The sequence below is a fragment of the Pimephales promelas genome, chromosome 6 (assembly GCF_988280905.1).
Source record: "Pimephales promelas chromosome 6, fPimPro1.hap1.1, whole genome shotgun sequence".
In the NCBI taxonomy this organism is placed as follows: Eukaryota; Metazoa; Chordata; class Actinopteri; order Cypriniformes; family Leuciscidae; genus Pimephales; species Pimephales promelas.
The window spans coordinates 1,773,543-1,788,701 of record NC_142774.1 but is presented as its reverse complement, the minus strand read 5'-3'; the positions used below and the strand labels follow the sequence as shown (position 1 = coordinate 1,788,701).

Sequence of the window (15,159 nt, the reverse complement as noted above, 5' to 3'; positions counted from 1 at the left end):
AATAACCGCGCGCGACTCAGCAGCATCTGATACCAGTGTTTATTGAGCCCAGAATAACCACAGCCTCCTCAAGACACGCGCATGAGTCACACACACACACACACACACACACACACACCATTACAAGAACCTGCCCTACCTAATGCATATGAATCTGAATCAGTCTTTAATATACGTTTCATACGCTGTTGCGCCAATGTAAATACCACGAGTTTCAGCAGACTGTCCGAGATCACGGCTGTCCTGACTCAAGAGTCGCACAACGACAATCAGACTTCAGCAAATGCTTTTAATCGCAAATACTCGCATCTCACCTTAACAAGAATACTTTCTTTTTTAAAAAAAAAAAAAAAGTTTTTTTTTTTTTTTTAAATAGGTTTCACAGGAAAAACACACATAGCATAGCATGACTAACATCAATATGATTGGTTAAATTGATAAAGTTTGATGGGTGACACATCAGCAAAAATACCTAAAATCTTCTAATAAACATTGTAAAAGGCTTAATAGTTAAGTTGATCATAACACAAAACAGTAGGCCTACGCTCTGGTCCACGGATATGTGTCAAAAGTATGTCAGAAGTAGGCTATTAGATCTAAAAAGGAAGTAAGATTTATTTTGTGATATTGTTAGATCTAGAATGGGAAGTCAGGTAAAAGTTAGTCATAATATTAGACCCAAAGGGGAAGTCAGGTAAAAGTTTATCGTAAGGCTATCACCAAAAGGTCAGATAGGCTCAGCTACTTCAAGAAGACAGTTTATATGTAATAAAAAATACACCACTGTAAAATTCAAGTTAATGGGAGATAATGCAAGGTAATGCTTTTAAATGCTATGGTGCTAACACTAAAACTACGTAAAATGTACAATTTTGAGAGTTTTTTAATTTTTTAATTGTTAGTGGCTCTGCATACGGGGCGTGGTTTGTGTTTGTGGGCGGAGCGATAGCTTTCAGCTAGACTCTTGTCTGTGAGCTTCAGAGTTCAGACTCGCTTCAGGAACTCATCTCGGGTGTTTGCTCGTGATTCGGTCATGTAGTGTCTTAAACTCTCCAGAGCGGCGGAGGATTGTGTTTTTATACAGACTGAAGCAGATAGTTGGGCTTTTGGAGGATGTTTTTATTCATTCTTCTGTCAGCTCTAGTCCTGTGTGGATGTGCTCAATACTCCAGCGACCAGTGCAACTGGACAGGAAGGTGAGCCTTGCACATTCGTGCAACCTTTTATCACTTTAAAATTGTAATATATATTTTAAAACATGCAAAAAAAGAGAAACTGCGTAGAAAATATGTTGTTCATTAAAAGCAAGTCGTGTCATATGAATTTACGCGTGACTCGTTTGTTTTGCAATAAATTCTTTCTTTTTAGTCAACTATATCTCTTTTGTATTAGAAATATGTGCAGGCAGGGAGTTTTTACATTTTAAAACTGGCAATATATTGTGTATAAGAGGTTTAAATAATGAAACTGTGTGAAATGTGATGGGGAAGGTCCGGACATGCCTTTACTCTGGACATGCTCGGACACTTACAATGATTCGCGAATCATTGTTCTTATAAACCAGAAACGATTCGGATTTTGAGTGTGAATTGTTGCTTAGCTTGTATTAAAATTGTGGAGTGGTTAGCATGTATGAATCATAAAATCGCATCTGATCTGGAACAAGTATTTATGTATTAACTATTTGCTGGTCTTCGTGGATTTTAAAAGAACCGTCCGAATGTATCGATTCAGTAGAATGAATCTATTCAGCGCTAATTTGCAGAGAGAAACCGTGTTTCATGCCTTTATGCAATGTTAAAGACTAACGTCTTTGTTTATTATTTTAACAGAATTTATTTTTTTGTTTTTATTTGTGTTTTATACGTTCGGAGACATAGATTTAGGAAATTTTCGGTGTCAACTTATGAATTTGTTGCTAGTCCGAGCTAAAATGGCAATTTATAATAGACGGGGCACATCGTAACAAGTTTTTGACTTTGTCAATTTGTGTAAATCTACTTGGGGTTCAGAGAATTTTTTCCCCACATTTATTTACCACATGTCTAGTACAATTGTGTGGTTTTGTTTTATTAATACAGTGTTTACTTTTTTTCTTGCTTTACCCTGAAAGAATGGAAGTGAAATGTGACAACATGCCCCATAGGTGGGGTTCATTGTCACATAAAACTATCAAAGTAAAATCAAATTACAAGTCAAACCAAAATATTTTCTTAATAAAACAAAATTATTAACTTTTTTATATCAAATAATGCCATTTTTTTATACTTTGACAACAAGCACAGCTATACAGCATAGTTCAAAACAAAATATCAATAAATTCTGAACATTGACTCTCAGTTTTTATTTACATGTTTCTCTTGTTTTCTCAATAGAATTCATAAAAGTATAGAATATGACACCATATTTCTAATAGGGGCACATTGTAAAAGTGTGACAACATGCCCCATCTGCAGAACTTGGGTTTAAACCCTGCTAGTGTCTTCTTTTCGTTAGCGAAGCATTAAATAGCTATATCACCTGTTAAACTACATAATATCAGATTTGTCCAATTTTAAATAAACACAAAAAATAGAGATTAAAAATTAACTTAAGTAAGAAATGTACTTTTGGTATGGTTAAATAAATATTCAGTGATATCTTACAAAGATTTCTAAATTTTGGCGCAATTTTTTTCTCTTGAAATGGCGACTAGTAAATACACCAAGTTTCGTGATGCTAGCTTGTGTGTAAGTATTTAAAACAAGTGTGTTACAACTAGCCCCGCGTTACGTTGTACCCCACGCTCCCCTTAATTAAGAGGCAGCATTTCTCAATTCAGTGAAATCTAGAATTTTAATTGATTTGAGGTATTTCAAAGCCATGAGTGACCTTGTTTATTTTTATTTGATTTGGTGAGTTTGATATTTGTGCGAGATTATTGCATTTTGCAACCCTCTTAAAGGGTTAGTTCACCCAAAAATGAAAATTCTGTCAGTATTTACTCACCCTCATGTTGTTCAACGACGTAAGACCTTCGTTCATCTTTGGGTAATTAAAGTTATTAAAGACAGAGTTAAAATAGTCCAAGTGACTACAGTGGCTCAATTTTATCTTTATCAAGCGCCAAGAATACTTTTTGTGCGCAAAAACAAAAATAACGACTTTATTTCAACTATTCGAAATAAAGTCGTTATTTTTGTTTTTGCGCACAAAAAGTATTCTCGGCGCTTGATAAACTTAAGATTCAGCCACTTTAGTCACTCTTTAACTTTTTGGGAACAAGTTTCAATCCCTGAAGAAGCCTGTGGAGGAGTAATCCAGCTCTCAGATTTCACCAAAAATATCTTAATTTGTGTCCCGAAGATGAACGAAGGTCTTATGAGGTTGAACAACACGAGAGTGAGTAAATACTGACAGAATTTTCATTTTTGGGTGAACCATCCCTTTAAGATTATTTAGCCTTTTCTGTTCTGATTATTGTTTAACAATGTGTTAATTAACTGGGCAATGTTTTAAAACTTGTAGTAAAGGGTTTTTAAAATTCTCTCTCTCTCCATTGACTTTAGTGCTCTGGTTTAAGTAGCTGACTCGCACTTTTCCTTTCCTTTCAACTCCTTCATTTAACTCTTTGAATCAGACCGCCGCCAAATCTGGCCTCGATTATGCGCTCCGCGACTTAATGGACTCCAGAAAATGATTTAATAACGTTAATTAAAAGCAAACCAGATGCATTTTGGGGTCATATGTGCATGTTCTCTGGAGGACATTTGGCACTGTTTTCAGTAGAAACCAAACCTCGTCAGTTTAATTATAACGCCGAGTCATGAACCCCAGCTGTAGCTGTGAAGTTTCATCATTTACTCGCCCTTGTGTTGATCCAAACTCTCCAAATTTGGTGGAAATACAGGAATACCATTCATTTGTGTTTTAGAATCAGCCAATCGGTTTTTTGACTTTTGATTTTGGATAAACTCAATGGATGGGACTTTGAATGTGTTGTTTTTAAGGTAATAATCTTCCAGAGAAGTCGTAGTGTTCAACAGGTGAAGAGTGTAAATCTCGAAGCCTCCAGTCCAGAGACACAAACACTGTAATCATCCCTAAATATGCCAAACCACAGCCACTTGAAAGCGCTGTGGCGGGGAAAATGCAAATGTCACATCTGGATGACAGCTTGTGTGATATCGTTCATGTGCACATTACCCTTCGTCTCCTCCTGAGCTTTTTCACAGACTTCAGGTTGACGTGAAATCCCACAGTTTCGACATCCGATCTCTCGTGTCTTTGAAAGCTCTTGGAGATGAGGAGGAGGTCATGGGTGGACATGAATCCCGATTTGTCAAGCCCTCAGATTTATGTGTCATTTTACAAACGTGAGCCTCTGTGTTGAATGAGAAGCGAGACACAACTAAGGCCCTGTTCACTCCTGGTATTAAGATGTGTTTTGGCCGATCGGATCACGAGTAGATGAGGGACTCGTTCCCGTTTACACCTGGAGTTTTATAAATCAACTGTGGCGTGTAACGCTGTCAAATCAGCAATTTCTGGCCAATTTGGCATGCTACTTATTGTTTACTCACTTTGCTGGGGAAGTTCCTGTAGGCCAAATATGCTCAGACTTAGCGTTGTGAACAGTGTTTTGCACTCGAGACTAGGTCTCGGACTTGGTCTCGAGTCCATATTTTAATGGATTTGGTCTTGTCATGGACTCGTGTGCATTTTGACTCGGAATTGACTCGTACTCGAAAATATTGGGAGTCGGGACTCGGACTTATTCCCGAGTCCACCCGAGTCCCAATCAAAATATGTCATGATTATTACTGTGTGTTAATATTTCTTTAAATTGTTGTTTGATTGAAACGTCCAATGATTGCTGACTTTCTTGTGCGCAACTGCGCATGACTTGGCAAATGCAGCAGGACCCAGGTCAGGTGTGATGTGGAGCCTGTAGTTCAACTATGTATTGAACATGTCTGCTTTATCCCTAATTCAGTTTGCATATAAGAGCCACACAGAATTTGTGTGCAGTAGCCTAATGTTCTGTGAAAGAGCACTTACTGATTGTAAAAATCATAAGTCATATAATAAAATTACCTTTACACCACTATGTGGCCTTTTTACCATTACAGTGTTCATGATTCCATGGTATATTTGGTTTATTGTTTGAGTATGGTGCCAATTTTATTGTTACCACCAAATATTTTACATATTCTTGAAGATATCTTTAAATCTGATTTGAGACCTAACCTTAGGTTATCTAACCTCTCTGGTCTCGACTTGGACTCGACCCTCTATGGTCTCGACTCGGACTCGACCCTCTATGGTCTCGGTCTCGACTCGGACTCGACCCTCTATGGTCTCGGACTCGACCCTCTCTGGTCTCGGTCTCGACTGGGACTCGACCCTCTATGGTCTCGGTCTCGACTGGGACTCGACCCTCTATGGTCTCGGTCTCGACTGGGACTCGACCCTCTATGGTCTCGGTCTCGACTGGGACTCGACCCTCTTTGGTCTCGGTCTCGACTGGGACTCGACCCTCTATGGTCTCGGTCTCGACTGGGACTCGACCCTCTATGGTCTCGGTCTCGACTGGGACTCGACCCTCTATGGTCTCGGTCTCGACTCGGACTCGACCCTCTATGGTCTCGGACTCGACCCTCTCTGGTCTCGGTCTCGACTGGGACTCGACCCTCTATGGTCTCGGTCTCGACTGGGACTCGACCCTCTCTGGTCTCGGTCTCGACTGGGACTCGACCCTCTATGGTCTCGGTCTCGACTGGGACTCGACCCTCTTTGGTCTCGGTCTCGACTGGGACTCGACCCTCTATGGTCTCGGTCTCGACTGGGACTCGACCCTCTTTGGTCTCGGTCTCGACTTGGACTCGACTCTCTTTGGTCTCAGTCTCGAATTGGACTCGACTCTCTTTTGTCTCGGTCTCGACTCGGACTCGACTCTCTTTGGTCTCGGTCTCGACTCGGACTCGACTCTCTTTGGTCTCGGTCTCGACTCGGACTCGACCCTCTTTGGTCTCGGTCTCGACTGGGACTCGACCCTCTATGGTCTCGGTCTCGACTCGGACTCGACCCTCTATGGTCTCGGTCTCGACTCGGACTCGACCCTCTTTGGTCTCGGTCTCGACTTGGACTCGACTCTCTTTGGTCTCGGTATTGACTTGGACTCGACTCTCTTTGGTCTCGGTCTCGACATGGACTCGACCCTCTTTGGTCTCGGTCTTGACTGGGACTCGACTCTCTTTGGTCTCGGTCTTGACTTGGACTCGACTCTCTTTGGTCTCGACTCGGACTCGACTCTCTTTGGTCTCGACTCGGACCCGACCCTCTATGGTCTCGGTCTCGACTGGGACTCGACCCTCTATGGTCTCGGACTCGACTCTCTTTGGTCTCGACTCGGACTCGACCCTCTTTGGTCTCGGTCTCGAGTCGGACTCGACCCTCTTTGGTCTCGGTCTCGAGTCGGACTCGACCCTCTTTGGTCTCGACTCGGACTCGACTCTCTTTGGTCTCGGTCTCGACTCTCTTTGGTCTCGGTCTCGACCCTCTATGGTCTCGGTCTTGACTTGGACTTGAGTGAGCTGCTCTCGACTACAACACTGGTTGTGAGTCATCATAATATATTAAATACAGCGTATTGCGCAGAATCTCCACATATACTTGGACATGACCGTCACTACGAAACAAATAATGGCACGCTTGTTCATTTGCATTGAAGCAAAAACGAAGATTAAAAAGCATTTGGTTAACAGAAAAGACATTAAGACAAGTGTTCTGCCCATCACAGCTTTCATTTTCACGTCCTGCGCCGCGTTGTTTAAAAAGCAAATCCATTTGCGCTCATGGGCTGCTGGTCTGAAACCCAGGTGTGTGTTCAGGCGCATTGTGAGAGTGTTGCTATTTTGAGGAACTGAAATAGACTGAGCCGTTGACCAACTGGAACCTGGTCTAAAGTAATTGGCGCAATATCTTTTTTGTTATCTGAACAGCGTGTTGTGCGTAAACTCTGCTTACTACACACTTTAGAGACCACACACTTAGATCCTTAAAATAGGGCTCCAGGTATAAACAGGGCCTACAATTGTTGAGGAACACAGAAGTGTTGGCAAGTGTTTTGTTGAGAAGCTGTAAACTCTTGTGTTGTGTGTCTTCAGCGGCCTGACGCACGAGTCTCACACGCGGGACGTGGAGCAGGTGTACCTGCGCTGTGCCGAAGGCTCTCTGGAGTGGCTCTATCCCACAGGAGCCGTGATCGTGAACCTGCGGCCCAACCTGTCGTCCTCCACACACCTCCTCGCCTGCCTGAAGCCCCGGAGGGACTCGCGTGGGGCCACGCTGTTCCTGGAGCGGGCTGGGGAGCTGCGGACGCTGCTGTCGGAGGAGGAGCAGGCCGCCGGGGTCATGCGCTGCTTCGGCCTCCAGGAGGGGGCGCTGTTCGTGGAGGCGTCCGCGCGTCGGGACATCAGCCGCAGGGTCACCGCCTTCCAGTATCAGCTGATCCCCATGCAGACGCCAGGAGACCAGCCCTACTCTCCCGCAGGTACAGCTCACACATACACAACAACGGAAAAGGTTCTGCCGGGACAATTAGCCCGAGATTTACTCGCCCCGAAGTCATCCTAAGTGTACATGACATTCTTCTTTCAGGCCAATACGACCTGAGTAATATTTAAAAATGTCCTGGCTCTTCAAAGCTTTATAATGGGATTGAATGGCCATTTCTCTTTTGAAATTCATTCTGTTAAAAGTGCATCAGTCCATCATAAAAGTGCATCTATCCATCATAAAAGTGCCTCAGTCCATCAAAAAAAGTGCATCAGTCCATCATAAAAGTGCATCAGTTCATCATAAAAGTGCATCTGTCCATCATAAAAGTGCTTCTGTTTATCATAGAAGTGCATCAGTCCATCAAAAAAAGTGCATCAGTTCATCATAAAAGTGCATCTGTCCATCATAAAAGTGCATCTATCATCTTAAAAGTGCATTTATCCATCATAAAAGTGCTTCTGTCCATCATAAAAGTGCATCTATCCATCACAAAAGTGCATCAGTCCATCAAAAAAAGTGCATCAGTTCATCATAAAAGTGCATCTGTCCATCATAAAAGTGCATCTGTCCATCACAAAAGTGCATCTGTCCATCATAAAAGTGCATCTGTCCATCATAAAAGTGCATCTGTCCATCACAAAAGTGCATCTGTCCATCACAAAAGTGCATCTGTTCATCACAAAAGTGCATCTATCCATCATAAAAGTGCATCCGTCCATCATAAAAGTGATATTTGAAAACATCAAAAATATAATGTATTGCATATATTCAGTGTATCATGGAGCCTTAGTGTCTTCAGGAATGTGTGTGTGTATTTGAGAGAGAGAGAGAGAGAGAGAGTGTTGGGGGTCGTTGAACAACACTGTCAAATGTCTGTGAATCACATGAAAGACTGGTTTGGAGAGGTGGTAAAACGAGCCAGTAAAGCATCAGCCCCCCCGACGCTCCGTGTTCAGCCTGACAGAAGATAATAAACAGTGTAATCAAGAGGTGTGGGGTCAAGCGGCCTGCAGAGCTGTCAATCACACACTCACACTGGCTGATCCCCATCCAACCGCTGCTCAGGAGAGGATCATATGATCAAATATCCCATGCCTTTCCTCCACACACACCCAGATAACTGTTCTCAGATCGCTCTCAAACGATCGGAAGATTAACGGAATGTTCGTTTAAAGTCTTAAACTTCTAATGATGTTCCAAATGGAATGTTCCCTCAACTTTTAAAAACCCTGGACGTTTGGAACTTTGAGAGAACATTCATGTTTTGTGACTAAACGGGAACATTAGCGAATTATATTTGTGTGAGCTGCGCTACCTGGTTTTCCGATAGAATTCATGTTCCCTTCCCCCGCTCTTCCCCATTTCCCGCTCAACGTTCCCAGAGGGATTGTCTTTATAAACATGCGAGTCTTGAGGTGTCCTGAGCTCCTCACCTGCTGCGCTCACTCACACACTGGCCTCAAGATGTGTGTGCGTCTTTGAAAAGAGGTTTTTAGGAATATCTTAACGCAATGAAAGTTGACCATGATTTATAGATGCTCAAAAATACCCATAAAGCCGTCACTTAAAACCTCACTTTTTTCAGATTTGCAGTGATCAAATGTAAATCTGTTCATCATATGCAGCGCTGTTGGCGTGTGAATGTTAGATTTTGGTTTCCAGAACATGCATTTTTTATTTATTTTTTTATTTTAAATGAACACATTTTACATTTCATATTGAATTCATTGTAAAAATAAAACCTTTGAAGAACATTATTGTTTCCGAATGGGAGGCAAGTATGAAGGTAAAAGAGTAGCAATCTTCGAGAGCACGTGGATGTGAATTTGAGAACTTGTACAATAAATATTCATACTTGTATGTGAACATTAACACTCAATGAACGAAATGACTCGAAAAAAGATTCATTCATTTTCATTTCGAGAATCTTACAAGTGTGAGTCTGAATGGACTGTGATGAGTAAAAGACAATAATGTTTGTGTAGTTTGATTCACTCCTGATTCACTGAATCATCAGATGTGATTCATTTGAGCATCTGACTCGCTCAGAATATGACCGCCCGTTGCAACTGCTTTGTAATAAATGAGTCATTTGAATCAACATTAAACCACATTAATAATTTTTTATGCATTGGTTTTGAGGAATCATTTTGGTTTTAATATTAAATAGAGCAATAACATTGATAGTAGTAATTTTATTTTACAGTTCTAAATAGAAAACCCACATAAAAATAACCATTTGTTTTGAGGATCACTTGCACAAAGTAGGATGAATTATTATTATTTTAAAATATTATAATGTTAATTTAGAATATTTGTATTATTTCCAATGGGAGCTGAAAGGCCCTTATATGCACATGTGTTTATGTGACAGCCCTGTGTGTTATCAAGCGTCACTGCGCTTTAAACTCTCGGGTTTGATGACTATAATGATGATAACACTATCTAGACGGGGTCAGAGGTCACAGGAGCTCAGGCACAGCTGGAGTGTGTGTTCCTGAGTGTGTCACACTAATGTAAGGTGTGTGTGTGTGTGTTTCAGCTCCATGCAGACCCTGCACTGATGACCAGCTGCTCATGGCGCTCTGCACCAGTGACTTCGGTAAGACACTATTACAATATTACACTCCTTATCAAAAACAACATAAAACCCAATTTAAAAAAATAAATATTTTTAATTGATTTATATACATGTAAAAAAAATGTCGAGTAAAAACATAGTGAAATTTTTTATTTTTTAAATTTGTTTAAAAAAAATATGTATTTTATTAAAAAAATTACAATTTGTTGCCTGAGTGTAACGCAAACAAACAGCGCCCATGGGTTAAATACATAATAAAAGCCCCTTTAGAAAATAAGTTGTGCATGCTAAAAAACATTCTGTAAAGCGTAGTCAATGCTGTGTGTGTCAGCTGTGCGCGGCAGGATTCGTCACGTGGAGGAGGAAGACGATGATGAAGGTCAGGTGTCTGTGCTGCTGTGGTTGAGTCGTGTGTATCGCCAGAAGAGTGGTGTGTTTGTGTCGCTGCGCGGGCGCTGGACGGGGCGAGTGAAGATGCCGAAGCGCTGTGACCCGCGCGCGGGACTGGAGGACTTCCTCTTCACGGGACACCTGCGCTTCGGAGAGCCCTGGGTCACATGTGCTCCGCTGTACACACACTTTATCACACTGTACCACTCTGCTGTCCACGCGGGAACTAACCCCTGCCATATACACACTGACTGAGACACACACACTGCAAGATTAGGGAAACACTTCAACATTTCACCCTAAAATCAAGAGAAATCATATCAATAAGATACATTCTCATTACTGCTTTGCATCCAGATGTTTTACTTTTTTAATTATTTTATTATTATTATTATTTTTATTACTGTTATAATTATAATATTTTTATATATTATTTTATAATTATTATTAGGCTATAACAATAATAATATTAAAATATAAACAGTATTATTTGCAAATATTTGCATTACTAAAAATAATTATAATGTGTTCATATTTTAATGAAAATGAAAATTGGGGATATTTGTCTGTATTGTCATGAGTTGTTAATTGTCACAGTGTAATTGTGTAATTTTGTTTATGCAGACTATGATTTGTTGTGTATTTGTGCTGTTTTTGGGGTGACCCGAGGCCTGGATGTGCGGTTTTTGGGGTGACCCAAGCCCTGGATGTGCGGTTTTTGGGGTGACCCGAGGCCTGGATGTCTTGTTTTTGGGGTGACCCGAGGCCTGGATGTGCCGTTTTTGGGGTGACCCGAGGCCTTGATGTGCCGTTTTTGGGGTGACCCGAGGCCTGGATGTGTCGTTTTTGGGGTGACCATGGCCTGGATGTGCGTTTTTTTGGGGGGTGACCCGAGGCCTGGATGTGCCGTTTTTGGGGTGACCCGAGGCCTTGATGTGCCGTTTTTGGGGTGACCCGAGGCCTGGATATCTTGTTTTTGGGGTGACCCGAGGCCTGGATGTGCCGTTTTTGGGGTGACCCGAGGCCTTGATGTGCCGTTTTTGGGGTGACCCGAGGCCTGGATGTGCGGTTTTTGGGGTGACCCGAGGCCTGGATGTGCGTTTTTTTGGGGGGTGACCCGAGGCCTGGATGTGCGGATTTTGGGGTGACCCGAGGCCTGGATGTGCGGTTTTTGGGGTGACCCGAGGCCTGGATGTGCGGTTTTTGGGGTGACCCGAGGCCTGGATGTGCGGTTTTTGGGGTGACCCGAGGCCTGGATGTGCCGTTTTTGGGGTGACCCGAGGCCTGGATGTGCCGTTTTTGGGGTGACCCGAGGCCTGGATGTGCGGTTTTTGGGGTGACCCGAGGCCTGGATGTGTCATTTTTGGGGTGACCCGAGGCCTGGATGTGCCGTTTTTGGGGTGACCCGAGGCCTGGATGTGTCGTTTTTGGGGTGACCCGAGGCCTGGATGTGCTGTCTGAAACCGATACAGAGAAAGTGTGTCGTAACACTGTGTGTGTGAGCGTATCATGAGCTCTTGCCTGTTGCGAGAGGATGGCGGTGCTTTTCTTAAAAGCTTTGTTTATAGTTATAGAGCGGTCGATTCTTCTGACTGACGTCTGGAGTGTGTTCATATGTGCGTTTGTGTGTTTATGCTGTATGTGTGTTATTTTCCTCTGACTTAAAATGAGTCTGGAATAAAATACCCTTTATAGAAACATGTTTGTGTGTGTTTTATGTTATTTTGAAGGAATAATATAATTTTTTAGTCATAAAATATAACTGATTCCACTCATTTCTGCAAACATAACCAAGGCCACATAGGCACTGAAATCTGTCCAACCTTATTTTTGTCAAAAAAAAATAAAATAAAATAAAAAAATCCTGTTGCACATTAAGAAAAGCATTGCATTGGAAAATCTGAATACATTGCAGATGCCATATCATGTTGTTTATGGCCATCACCTTTTTACAACATAGTGCCTATTATAAGTTAAGTTTACAATAACGTTAAACAGCACTGCCAGTCTCATTAACCGTGTGTGACACTCAAAAAAAAAGGCTCTTCATGTGAAATATGAACCGTTCTTCATGCTTTACTGTTTTTCCACAAATTACTGCCAAGTTGAATTGTTGGACCGGTGTGTGACTCCAGCATGAGTCCACGGATAAACTCCTAAATTATTGTTGGACATTCATTTTATTGCACTGAATGTTCTCTCAAACTTTTTTTTTTTCAATTTGGAAAAGCATGCACCAAAGAATCTTTCACAGTAACTGTGAAGTTAAGTAAATTGTGAGTTAAATTTACCTTATGCATTTTAGAAGCACAGTCATTTTAGAACATACCATTTTTAGCCGTTTCAATGAAATCCAAACGATCAAATAAAGAATACAAAGAAAAAATTATGTAGGCACACACAGACATCAAGAATTAGCGTATGTATCTCAGCAATGGTGACAAACAGATCACCTCTGAACATAAGCTCATTATCTATTCATGCTACAATGCATGATGGGAGGCATGAATGAGTTTTGTTTGGTGGCACACAGAATTCACTTCAACATGCTTTATAATTGTCACCATTGTTGAGATTCACAGGCTAATTATTGATAGTTATGTTACAAAACAGTTGTTAGCAATCAGTGTTATGTTACAGAACAGTGTTTTCAGCCCACTTAGAGAGCAAGTAAACCTATTGTTTTTTGTTGTTTTTGTTTTGTATTTGATCCTGTATTCCTCCTGAAAACTCCCATCTGTCGGAGATTTCCCGTAACGTATCCCATCAGAAGTGGGCTGATCTCCAGCCAGAGTGAACACATGAGTCCAGCACTATCATCTGATCCGTGTGAATGTCTCGAATGCTCGTCGTCTTAAGACTTTCACCCGCTCAGCTGTCTCAAGCACGACCGGAATGAAAGCACAGATAACTGAGACACGGCTCTGAGTGTGTGTGACGGGTTATTATTAACGCTGCTCTTTTCACTGTTTCCTATCTCTCTCTCTCTCTGTCTGAGTCTCTGCTGGAAGCCGGTGAAATCATCACGACTAATTGTTTTGTGTCTTAACTGTAAAATGCTGTTCTTTAATTGAGCACTGTTCACATATTTTCTGTATTGATGACATGCTTCCCCGACAGCAACAGTTTCAGCCCAGATCCGGGCCGACAGGGTCTAGGCACCATTTACATTTATTAAATGTAACTTGTTTTATCTGCTATATCAGATCTATGGAGTCCCTAAAGGGTCTTTGTGGGAAAAAAAATGAGATGGGAAGAAAATTCTGCCATTGCTTTTGCGTTCTCTTGCAAATGTTTTTTTTTTTAGTTCCCTGCTGTAGGAACTCCAGCCTTTTGAGTTCTTTGCGAGCAAATGCAAAGTTTCTCAGGGGAACTCAAAACGTTTGCGAGAAAACATAATCATTACGAATATACTTTTTTCCCGTTACCATGATCCAAGGGGCTTCATACTCATCAATTGTCTGTAAAAAGTCATTTGAATATTAGCACACCAATGGTTTCTATTATTAGATTGGTAGATTTTGTTGTAGTAATAAACACGTCACAGCACTGGTTATCATTGTTTTCCCATAAGGGCCGATACATTCACAGGAAACAGCTTTGAAAAGGAGAAGGGTGTTCGTGTGTCTGTATTTTGCACCAGAGTGAAGCACACGCGCGTTGCACACGCTATCCTGATTCTCCAGACACCCAACACCTCAGACACACAACACTCCCTCTGGCACACACACTTCATTAATTAGGGCGAGTCTCTGCTGTCAGGGGTCAGTGAGACCTCAGGTCATCCACAACATGTGTGGAGAAGAGCTGAGCGGAGAGAAACTAAACACTATATGCAATACAATCCCACTCTTAGAAGATAGCGCACCCTGGTGGATGATATAGGTAATGCGTGGAAGCCTAGTTTTGACACATAACAACAAAACACCATTTTGTAAATCATAAATAATAATGACATAAAATAATGAGTCATTACAATTATTATATAAAATTGGTATTTGTTAAATTATGACTTAAGGTAAGAGCAAAAACATTGTTTTTCTCCTGTGCTGAGCTAGAAATCTTTTACATAGGCTACACCAGACTTTACAGTTGTATGTTTGCTTTGTTTTTTTTATAAAAAGGGGTTTGTTCATATGTAATTTACAAAATTTTATTCTTATTTTTAAAAAAAAAAAAATTCGGGCTGATTTATGGAGTGAAAAAAAACAGATAAAATCCCTTCTGTAAAAACTTGAATAATATGTCAACAAAATAAAATATGAATTTTTAATCTGGCTTTATAAAATTTTCAGATTTCTTTAATGGACATTTATGCAAAGTAGTAGTTGCATATTTAAAATAAATATCAGAAAACATTTAGTGCAAAAAATCTTAGCAATGCTTAATGTAATCAATCAACTGGGGAAGTATGGTGGCTATTAATTGTTTACCCTATTAAATTGAAATAAAAAATGTATGTCATCATTTCAAAGAGTTAACAGCCAATCAGAATCCATCTGACTTTAAAGTGCATACTGCAATTGTACACACATTTTTCTATGCACATGTACAGTATTCTTTTCTTTACAAGGCGAAACTTGTATGTTATTGTCAAGGACAAAAACATATCACTCGGCATAAAAAAATGATTAAATTTACTGTCC

The 15,159-nt window shown here is 41.0% G+C and overlaps 1 protein-coding gene across 1 annotated transcript; it reads left to right on the top strand.

Moving 5' to 3' along the window:
- Nucleotides 1-989: 989 nt before the first annotated feature.
- Nucleotides 990-12,228, top strand: metrnlb (meteorin like, glial cell differentiation regulator b). Its single transcript, XM_039647779.2, has 4 exons — nt 990-1,196; nt 7,149-7,534; nt 10,085-10,144; nt 10,455-12,228. Exons 1-4 carry the CDS (start codon nt 1,114-1,116, stop codon nt 10,766-10,768), a joined length of 843 nt encoding a protein of 280 aa, XP_039503713.2. The 5' UTR covers nt 990-1,113; the 3' UTR covers nt 10,769-12,228.
- Nucleotides 12,229-15,159: the final 2,931 nt, after the last annotated feature.

What these genes read in the sequence shown, in the direction of transcription:
- metrnlb (XM_039647779.2), top strand. Translation starts at nt 1,114, where the DNA reads ATGTTTTTATTCATTCTTCTGTCAGCTCTAGTCCTGTGTGGATGTGCT. An exon ending in CAGTGCAACTGGACAGGAAG is followed by an intron (nt 1,197 to 7,148) that starts GTGAGCCTTGCA and finishes GTGTGTCTTCAG; the next exon opens with CGGCCTGACGCACGAGTCTC. An exon ending in GCTCTGCACCAGTGACTTCG is followed by an intron (nt 10,145 to 10,454) that starts GTAAGACACTAT and finishes TGTGTGTGTCAG; the next exon opens with CTGTGCGCGGCAGGATTCGT.